The sequence below is a fragment of the Centropristis striata genome, chromosome 20 (genome assembly GCF_030273125.1).
Source record: "Centropristis striata isolate RG_2023a ecotype Rhode Island chromosome 20, C.striata_1.0, whole genome shotgun sequence".
NCBI lineage: Eukaryota > Metazoa > Chordata > Actinopteri > Perciformes > Serranidae > Centropristis > Centropristis striata.
Window position 1 is genome coordinate 34,113,329 of NC_081536.1, and position 11,432 is coordinate 34,124,760.

The 11,432-nt window shown below is 36.3% G+C and overlaps 1 protein-coding gene across 1 annotated transcript; it reads right to left on the reverse strand.

Annotated features, from left to right (window-relative positions):
* Positions 1–2,938: 2,938 nt before the first annotated feature.
* Positions 2,939–5,591, reverse strand: adob (2-aminoethanethiol (cysteamine) dioxygenase b). The gene has a single exon (XM_059360012.1). The coding sequence runs from the start codon at positions 5,492–5,494 to the stop codon at positions 4,748–4,750; it is 747 nt and encodes a 248-aa protein (XP_059215995.1). The 5' UTR covers positions 5,495–5,591; the 3' UTR covers positions 2,939–4,747.
* Positions 5,592–11,432: the final 5,841 nt, after the last annotated feature.

Genomic DNA, 11,432 nt, shown 5'->3' on the forward strand with positions numbered 1-11,432 from the left:
TAAATGACAATATTGAAAATACTGAATCTAATTCATAAAGAATATGTCAAACAGGAGAGTGGAGCTTTCTAACGAAGGTTTTTTTCATCAATTTAGAGAAATCTGCAGGTGCAAACAGATCAAAATATAGTAAAACATGCAGTGAATTGTTTGTTTTGGGTGTTTTCCCTCCACTAGTCTGAAAGAAGACGTGTTACGGGGGAAAATAGACCAAAAACCTCAAAATAAAGAACTTCACTCACTTCATCAACCTGCTGGAAGAAAATCCTGGAAATGAAACTTTTTCCTGAAAGTGCAAAGAAGTTTAACAGCGAGAATCCAGCGGGCCGTCGGCCGCACGACCCGCTGGATTGTTGTTGTTTGTCAACAACCAGCGGGATCGTTTACAAAGAGCCACAGTGTTTATTCAGGGGCCTCAAACTCTCATTACCTGCAGGGGCCCGCTGGAGGCCCCCAGGTAAAATTACTAAAAAAGACACAAAATGAAAGAAAAATAAATAAATTACTAAAAAAGACACAAAATGAAAGAAAAATAAATAAATTACTAAAAAAAGACACAAAATCACCAAAAAAAAAGGACCAAGGGCGGCCCTGTGGATTTTGGGGGTCAGATTACACTTGTTGTCTTTTTCCACAATTTAGAAGAAATCTACAGGTGCAAATGGATCAAAATATAGCAAAATATACTCCAAAGTGGTTGTTTTGGATGTTTTCTTTTTAAAAAAGTCAAAACTATTAGAAAAAAGTCAAATTTAACAGAAGAAAGTCAAAATTACTAGAATTAAAAGTCAAATTTACCAGAAAAAAAGTCAAAAACACAAGAAAAAACTGTAGAAAGTCATGACATCTTGTGGGGAAGTTGTTGAAATAACGCTGCAAAGTTCGGTTAAAGTCATTTTAGAGTTAAAATGGATCAAAATATAGCAAAATATGCAGCAAAATGTTTGTTTTGGATGTTTTCTCTCCACTCAATGAAAAATAAAAATAAAACTTCAGTCACAACATCATAAGTGGATAAAAAGCCTGTAAAACATGTTGAAGTTATCAATAAAGGTTGTGAATCAATGAGTCGACATGTTTAAGCAAAATAAACAGCATGTTTTATACGAGAAAAACCTTCATTACAGCAAAATACATGATTATTGATCATCAAACACCTTCTGATCAGATTCTCTATCTGCTGCAACAACTAACAACCTGTTGATTTAAAACAAACATCAGATCTCTGAGGGAATATTAGAGCCAGAATAAGCAGAATTTTTGCAAAATGTTGAAGCTAAATTGTGCATAAACACGTTTAAATGAAAGCTTAAAGATTAAACTGTTACTTTACAATCTAAGTACTGATTTATTTTTATGATTTTACAGTTTTTTTAAGCTTCATTTCTTTGCTGCAGAGCTGGAAATCATCCCGTTTTTCATTCTAGATCGACTTTATTAATAATAAACCCTTTAAATTCTCCTCCAGCTGTAATCTCACTGATATCAAACGCTTCCCAGAAAAAACTAAATAAAAAAGGAAGTTTATACGTTTGTAGAGAAAAAAAACCTGCAGCTATATTAGTCTTCAACGAAAACAAACAACGAGACCTGAAGATTCAACAGTTCTTTATCTGACTGGAACAACAAGCCTGAAACAGGAAGACCATCAGAAACACCAGGACCCCTCGCTCTGTTTACCCCTCGCTCTGTTTACCCCTCGCTCTGTTTACCCTCTGTTCACCCTTTACCAGGCACAGAACTAGATCTGGGAACTTCAGGTGATATTTAAGAGAAAAAAGTTGCAAATTTACTAGATTAAAGTGGCAAATCTACTAGACAAAAAGTCGCAGATTTAAGAGATTTAAAGTGGTGAATCTGCGCGGAAAAAGTCGCAGATTTACGAGAAAAAAACAACTTTTTTCTCCCAGATTCACCACTTTAACCCTTAATAGGACACTCATTGAAATACTTGCAAATTTCAACCCTAGAGAATATTGGAGGATATTACATACAGCCAGAATGTCTAAAAAAAAACACATAAGAAAGTTATATTTTGAGAAAAAAGTTTTTTAAAAAAAGTGGCAAATCTACGAGAAGAAAATGTGCAGATTTATGAGATTTAAAGTGGTGAATCTGGGAGAAAAAAGTTGCTTTTTCTCACTTTTTTCTCGTAAATCTGCGACTTCTTTCGTGCAGATTTGCCACTTTAAATGTCTTAAATCTGCGCATTTTTTTCTTGTAGATTTGCCACTTTAATCTAGTAAATTTGCAACTTTTTTCTCTAAATATTACGTGAAGTTACCAAAGAAGGTTATTTACCTGATAAAGGGTTAACCACATGGAGCCCTCGCTCTGTTTTTAATGCTGCATTCAAGGTGCAGTCAGAAGTCTGAACGTCCCGACCAGTAGATAATAAGTTGATGTTGCAGCGCTGCGGGGACATGCTTCCTCAGCTGTTAGAATAAACGCACATTTTAAATAAATAGCAGCTTCTAATCAGCAGCAGATACTTCATGCAGGACTAAAAGCTGAACGAGTTTAAAGCTGATTAAATGTTTATAGCGACGTGCAGAAGTCAGTTGTGGAATGGAACCTTGAGGCTCTGACTTCAACCCGGAGGCAAAAATTCAGACTTTCTGACTGTCCTTGAACGCAGCACATGGTTCATTTGTCATTTCTGGGCGTCTACAGTGCAAAATAAATACCTGCAGGGTCAAAGTTCAGCCTCCAGTCATTTCATGGCTCCTATTTTGGTGCATTTTTCAGTTTTTAAACCTCTCAGCTGACTGATGATTCACTGACTCCAACTTTAACTCAACTCAAACTATCTGATAAATACAGAAGAGCAGATATATATTCAAACATGTCAGGATGTCCCGCCCTTTAACATCTGGAAAGGTAAAAAAAGCTCTCTCCCTGTTAGATTAGCTGCTTTTAAACTCAGATCTTCTCTCCATCATGCTCCGTTATGTTTTAATATTATAATACAGCAGCTTTTACAGCCTAAACATCATTTATTTGTCATTTCTTGGCATCAATCGTGCAAAAAAAAACACCTTACAGGTCTGATTTCAGCCGCAACCTGAGTCATTTGTGTCTCAGCTGATGGATGATCTGCTGCTGGGTTAAACTGAAATGATCTGATCAATAAAAACACCTGACTGGGTCTATTTTAAACCCACAACTCCTGTCGTTTGTGGCTCTAAATGTGGTGTTTTCTCTGTTTTAACCTGTCAGCTGACTGATGATCTGCTCCTGTATTAGTTTGCAAACAGACACCAAACTAAAAGAATCTGATGAATGCAGAAGGTCACGCGTTGAAACATTTTCTTTAACATCTTTCCTGGTTAGAGTTGCTTTTTAAACTGGGTTCTGTTTTAATATGATGATGCAGCAGCCTGAGCATCATTTCTTGGCTTCAGTCGTGCAAAAACAAATAGTTCCCGCTTCTTATTTTAGCTCAACTTGACACTTTTGTGGCTCCAGTTCTGGTGGTTTTGCAGCTGATTGATGATTTACTGGTTTGTAATCTGACACCATCTATTATTAAAGAAGATTATGTGATGAATGCAGGAGTCCTGCAGCTCTCTGGCTGAGACATTTTCTTTACAACTTAAAGGTAAAAAAGCACTTTTAAACTCAGACGTCTTGTTCTACATGTTACAATGCAGAACTTGTGTCATTTAGTTTTCATTTCTTGGCACAAAACAACCTGCAGGTCTGATTTTAGAACACAACGTGAGTTATTTGAGGCTCCTGGATTAGTTTGCAAGATAAAACCTTTAATTAAACTAAAATTATCTGATAATTAATTGCATAAATGCAAAAATTTGGGGAGGAAAATCCTGCAGCTCTCTGAATGTGCAACATTTTCTTCAGAACTTAAAGGTAAACATGTTTTCTGCCACATGGTGCATGATATATTAGATATTATAATGCAGAATTTGTGTCATTTAGTTTCATTTCTTGGCAAAACAAAACCTGACGGTCTGGTTTTAGACCACAGCGTGAATCATGTGAGGCTCCTGGTTAGTTTGCAAGATAAAACCTTTAATTAAACTAAAATGATCTGATCAATGCATCAATGCAACCTGCAGCTTTCTCTCTCTCTCTGCAACATTTTCTTCAGATCTTAAAGGTAAAAGTGTTTTTTAAAGCCAGACGTCTTCTCCAACACGCTGCAGGAGAGTTTACAGATCTAGTTTCATTCATTTTGTTGGCACAGAAACAAGCTGCAGGTGTGATTTTAGCCTCAGCGTGAGTTATTTGTTAGTTTACAAGACCACAACTTGATTTTAACTAAAATATCTGATAAATGCATCAATGCAAACAGGAAACCTGCAGCTCTCTGGAGGTCAAAGGTCAAACGCTCCTTTAAATCATCAAGTGGTTTCAGTCTTTGAGGATCTGGTCTGATCTGATCTGGTTTCTCCTCCAGAACTCAGAAACCAGGAAAAACCTTAAAGATCAAACGATGGACTGGCTGCAACCAGGAAGTATCTAGTTCAGTTCAGAGTCTCACAGGGAAACAGAGACGCTTATATTTCAGCTGATAAACAATAACTCATCATCATAATAATAATAATAATAACAGCAGTTATAATAATGTGGTTTCACCTGTTCTGAACATTCTGGACCTCTAACGGTTCAACACACATTCAGGTTTCACTCCAGGAAGTCTAGTTAGTCCACCAAGTCCAGGGATCAGGACCAGACCAGATCCAGATCCAGGACCAGATCCAGACCCGGACCCAGGAGACGTGGATCAGAGGCAGACCTCGGGGCCCGGGTAGGGCTCCCCTCCACACCAGAAATCAGGGGGCTGTGAGATCTCCATGAGCCAGATCTCCTCCGAGTCCTTGCCCTCCGGGTCCGCCAGGACCTTGTAGTAGTGGCAGTCCCGGCCGTCGTCCGGGTCGTAGGGGGGCGCCAGGATGTCCATGAAGGCGCTGGGGCCGTCCACGGAGTCGATCTGGTGCAGGTTGTCCCGGTCCGGGGCCAGCACGCAGGGCCCGGCCTCCTCGCTGTAGACCGCGCTGGAGCGCAGCAGGGACCGCCGCAGGGCCCCCACCGAGGCCGGGGGCAGCAGGGGGGCCGGGGGGCCCGCCTGGGGCCCGCCGGGGGGCCGCTCCAGCCGGTCGAAGCAGCTGATCCGGACCTGGCCGTACAGGACCTTCAGCATGCCGTGCATGCCCGGGTGGTCGTGCAGCGGGATGGAGGCGCCCCCCTTCAGCAGGAAGACCCCCATGCTGAACTGCTCCGTCTCGCAGATGTGCATGTAGGTGACGGGGGGCCCCCCGGGGTGCAGGCGGTGGGTCGGGGACGAGCTGGCGGTCCGGGGGACCAGCTTCAGGTCCGCCGCTCGGACTTCCGTCAGGAGGCTCCTGAGCAGGTTCTGGTTGTCCAGGAAGGAGCGGCCCAGATCCTCCCCGGGCCGGACCGGGACCCGGAAGGTGGCCAGGGCCTGCCGGGCGACTCTCTGGACCAGGGAGGACATGTCGGCTGGCATCATACCGGATCAGGATCGGGACCAGGACCAGGCTGCAGCCCGCTGAGAGCTGCTGCTGTTAGCTCCGCAGCTAGCTCCAAGATCCTCTACTGGAGACAGGACGCCCTGCTGAGGCTTTACTCTGGAGCTCAGAGAAACATTTAAAAAAAAGATCTGACATCGGGAAACTCACAAAAAGAGAGTAAAAAAAGAGAAGAAGAAAAAACAGTTAAAAAAGTGACAAATAACAATGGAATAATCTAATAATAATAAAGACATTTAAGAAAGAGAAAAAAATTAAAATGCAATATATATATATATATTATTGTTTTAGTATTATTTTATTGTTTTTATTTAAAAGCAGTAAAAAAAAAAAGTTTAAAAAAGTGACAAATAACACTGAAATAATCTAATAATAATAATAATAATAATAAAGACAGTTAATAAAGAGATTTTTTTTAAATGCAATGAAAAATAATAATAATTTATATATATATATATATATATATATATAATATTCACTCTAACTCTGTTTCTCTGTTTCTCTCTTTTTATTTTATTATTTTAGTCTTATTTTATTGTTTTTATTAAAAAACGATAAAAAAACAGTTAAAAAAGTGATAAATGACAATGAAATAATATAATATAATAATAATAAAGACATTTAAGAAAGATTTTTTTAAAATTAAAATGCAATAAAAATTGTATGTATATATATATATATATATATATAATATGCACTCAAACTCTGTTTTTAAATTGAGTTTTTTATTTTTATTTTCTTGTTTTTATTTATTACTATATTTGTGTATGATTTGATTGTATTTTAATAACTGTACAGCACTTTGGTCAACCAATGGAATTTAATTTGGTCCACAATGGAAATATGTATGTATATGTTACCTTAAGTTTCTATTCATAGTGTAAATAAATAAATAAATAAATAGCCTAAATGACATAAACAAATATCAGTGTAGTTGTCATCACAGAAATCTAACCATAGTTTTAAATCAGGGAAAAAAAAACGTTTCCATGTAAAAAAAAAAGAACGTGTGGAATCCAAGGTTATTATAGTTAACGAAAAACTAACAAAATAACGAAAACTAGAATTGAAAAAAACATTTCCGTTAATTGAAATAGAAATAAAAACGAGTTTTTTAAAAAACTTTCGTCTTTGTCAACTTTTTTCATCCGTAAACCTTTTTGGTTGATATGAAATCTATTTCATCTATCTGGTTTTATGACTTAATAAACTTATTGGGGCTGAGACGGATCAGACAAAGGAAATAAAGGAAACATTTATTGTGACTTTATTGAATCTGGACCCAACAAATACCCCATTTCAAAAAAAATAAAATAAAACTAACAATAAAATTAAAACTAACAATAAAACTTAGTGGCAACTTATAAAAACTGAACTAAAACTAAGCATTTTCCAAAAACTAAAAACGAATTAAAACTAGCAAACTCACTCTAAAAACTAACTAAAACTAACTGAATTTGAAAACAAAAATTCACAACGAAATTAAAACTAAAACTAATGAAAAATCCAAAACTATTATAACCTTGGTGGGATCTAAAATAATAAACAGAAGAACAGAGGCTTGACGTGTTTTTTTTGTTTGTTTGTTTGTTTTTTTGGTGTCTGAAACAACATCAGAGTGAGCCCTCGTGTCTGTGTCTCTGTCTTCGGCCACCCCTCGTTCATTGCTCCAGCAGCTTTCTGTCCTTCACGTGTTCATTCATTCGTGTTTTTTCTCCGCGTGGGGACGTGAGAAACACCACGTCACAGCCGGGTGTCCCCGTGGGGCCGTGGGGAGGGTCCCCGGACCGGACCGGACCCACAAACACTCCGTCCGCTCCACTTCTGGACCCCATTTCTCTCTAACTGTCAAACACGTCCGCACCAGACACTTCACCAGCTCACACCTCAGGCATTCTGGGTAATGTAGTCAGTCCGCCATGACAGCTGAGCTCCCTCACACAACACGGCACGTTCCCCTGGAATGAGACAAAACACAGTTATCTTTTCAACTAATTCTTCTCACATTGTGATTATAACCATATTTGGTCAACATGTCAATCAATACATTTACTTATTAATCCAACTAACGGCCAGAACAATGCACTACAATACCCATAGTGACACACAATACTGAACTTGTGTTGAACTTTGCCCTCATTATCATTATCTCAGCTGCTCTCATAATATTTATATTTAGATATGCTGCCATGTCAGAGTCTATTTCTCATAGGATTATATGCTGCACCTTTACCAAATATACCAGTTATGGGTTGTATAATAAAAATTATATACAGTCATGGAAAAAATGATTAGACCTCCTTGTTTTCTTTAATTTCTTGTTCATTTTAATGTCTGGTTCAACTAAAGGTTCATTTGTTTGGACAAATATAATGATAACAACAAAAATATCTGATAAGAGTTTAATTTAGGAGCTGATATCTAGACATTTAACATGGTTTTATTGGAGATGATTTTGGTTATTATCAATAAAACCATGTTAAATGTCTAGATATCTAACAAGGGTGGTTTAATACCTTTTTTTCCACGACTGTATTTTTGGTCATTTTGTGTCTTTTTCAGTCATTTTTACATCTATTTTGGTCGATTTGTATCTATTTGATAATTTTGTGTCATTTTTTGGTCATTTTTGCAACGATTTTTTGTGATTTTGTGTCTTTTGGTTTCCCTGGAATGAGACAAAACAGAGTTATCTTTTCAACTAATTCTTCTCACATTGTGATTATAACCATATTTGGTCAACATGTCAATCAATACATTTACTTATTAATCCAACTAACGGCCAAAACAATGCACTACAATACCCATAGTGACACACAATACTGAACTTCTGTTGAACTTTGCCCTCATTATCATTATCTCAGCTGCTTTCATAATATTTATATTTAGATATGCTGCCATGTCAGAGTCCATTTCTCATAGGATTATATGCTGCACCTTTACCAAACATTAGGGTTTACAGTGCAATATACAGAATAAAGTGTTATAAAATGTAGGCAGTTGTTTTTTTGATTTGTAATGATGTTGATTAACAGTTAATGGTTTGCTAAAAATGATGGATAAACGCTTGAAATAGCTTTATGTGCTTTGAAAAAACAGTTACAGATGTTAGTGATGATTAGCAGTCGAATAATTAGCTAAAGGTGATAGTTTAACAGTTGAAACAGCTAAACATTATGATAAACAGCTAAAATAATAAACTAAACATGATGATAAAAAGTTTATATATTTCGCTAAAGGTGAAATAGTTAGCTAAATGTGATGATAAACAGTTAAAATAGTTAGTTAAACTGATGAAATACATTTCTTAAAGTGATATTGTGATCTAACTATAGTTAACTATTGTTTATTTCAACTGTTAATTAGTCAGGTAACAATTAACAGTTGAAATATTTAGCTTAGCTAAACTTGATGATAAACTGTTGAGATAATTAGCTAAATGTGATGATAAACTTTAAAATAGTTGGTTAAACATGGCGATAAACAGTCAATAAATTAGCGTAAGGTAATTATTTATGAGTTGAAACAATAAATGTGATGATAAACAGTTATAATAATTAGCTGAACTTCATGTAACTTGATGTAAGTTAAGTTAGCTTACTGTAATTACCTAGTTAGCTATAGTTAGCATACTTTAGTTAGCTAACAACTGTAGTGAGCTAGTTAGCTATAGTTACTGTCATTAGCTAAGTACAGTTAGCTCACCGTAGTTACCTAGTTAGCTATAGTTAGCATACTGTAGTTAGCTAACAACTGTAGTTAGCTATAGTTAGCTAACTATGGTTAGCTTACTGTAATTACCTAGTTTGTTATAGTTAGCATACTGTAGTTAGCTAACAACTGTATTTAGCTAGTTAGCTATAGTTACTGTCATTAGCTAAGTACAGTTAGCTCACCGTAGTTACCTAGTTAGCTATAGTTAGCATACTGTAGTTAGCTAACAACTGTAGTTAGCTATAGTTAGCTAACTATGGTTAGCTTACTGTAATTACCTAGTTAGTTATAGTTAGCATACTGTAGTTAGCTAACAACTGTATTTAGCTAGTTAGCTATAGTTACTGTCATTAGCTAAGTACAGTTAGCTCACCGTAGTTACCTAGTTAGCTATAGTTAGCATACTGTAGTTAGCTAACAACTGTAGTTAGCTATAGTTAGCTAACTAGGGTTAGCTTACTGTAGTTAGCAGTTAGCTAAAGAACAAACAGATGAAATAGCTATGAGTGGCTAATGACAGTTAGCTGAAAGTGATGGATCAACAATTTAAATATGTTGCTAAAGTGATGATAAAGTTGAAACAATGAGCTAAAGAAAGACAACTGAAACAGTTCAAAGTCGTGGATAAGGTGAAAGTAATGGATTAACAATTCAGCAAGTTAAGCTAAAACACGTTAGCTTAAAGTAGAACATTGAAATAGTTAGCTAAAAGTTTACACAATTGAAAGAAGTGGAAGATAAATTGTTGAAATCATTCGTTAAATGTGATGTGGCTGAAATAGTTTAGTTTAGTTTAGTTAAATAGTTAACTATAAGTGAAGATAAAGTGACGTAGTTAACTTAAAGTTATGGATTGTATAATAAAAATTATATACAGTCATGGAAAAAATGATTAGACCTCCTTGTTTTCTTCAGTTTCTTGTTCATTTTAATGTCTGGTTCAACTAAAGGTTCATTTGTTTGGACAAATATAATGATAACAACAAAAATAGCTCATACGAGTTTATTTTGAAAGTTGATATCTAGACATTTCCCATGGCTTTCTTGATGATGATTTTGGTTATTATCAATAAAACCATGTTAAATGTCTAGATATCAACTCTTCTGTTCGTTGTTATCATTATATTCGTCCAAACAAATTAACCTTTAGTTATACCAGCCATTAAAATTAACAACAAATTGAAGAAAACAAGGGTGGTTTAATACTTTTTTTTCCCACGACTGTATTTTTGGTCATTTTGTGTCTTTGTCAGTCATTTTTACATCTATTTTTGGTCGATTTGTATCTATTTGATAATTTTGTGTCATTTTTTTGGTCATTTTCGCAACGATTTTTTGTCATTTTGTGTCTTTTTTTGGTTATTTTTACATCTATTTTTTGTCATTTCGTGTCTTTTTTTGTCATTTTTACATCTACAATCATGGAAGCATTCTTTATAATAACCAACATCATGATCAATAAAACCATGTTAAATGTCTAGATATCAGCTCTTAAATTAAACTCTTACCAGATATTTTTGTTGTTATCATTATATTTGTCCAAACAAACAAATGAACCTTTAGTTGAACCAGACATTAAAATGAACCAGAAACTGAAGAAAAAGGCTGGTGTAATACTTTTTTCCATGACTGTATAAAATAGAGACATACTTGTGGTATTAATAGTAAACTAAGTGATGGATACTGTTGAATTTTTTCACTAAAAGTATGAATACAGACTTGATCAAGCCACTTAGACATTGGCGGTTGTGTTACATAAGGATATTAATGTTAATAGAGGCGTGCCAACAGACACTCTGGGGTTTAAAGGACCAGAAGTGGACCAGATTCTATCTTTATCATCACAGTGACCAATAAACTCTTCACATATCTGGGGTCAAAAAGTCACAAGGCTGCTTTTCCCTCATACGTGACGGATCCAGCTGGAAGGTCAGGAAACTCAAACTCTAGTTGTTTTTGCTTTTTTTGTTTCAGTCTGATTTTTGTTCCTTGTGGGTAAGAAACACACTTTAAACCCCGCGAGCTCAACAGTGAGTCAGCAGCGTGACTCATCTGTTGTGGCATCCGTGTTTGGCATTTCATTCAGAAGGCGTAGGACGTTAATATGGACGTCTTTCTACTGGGAAACACCCACCCACACACACACACACACACACACACACACACACAGATGACAGCCTGCTTTATGGAAATTCAACCTGATAA

Bases quoted from the DNA above. Each gene is read 5' to 3' on its own strand.
- adob (XM_059360012.1), bottom strand. From the start codon at position 5,494: ATGATGCCAGCCGACATGTCCTCCCTGGTCCAGAGAGTCGCCCGGCAG.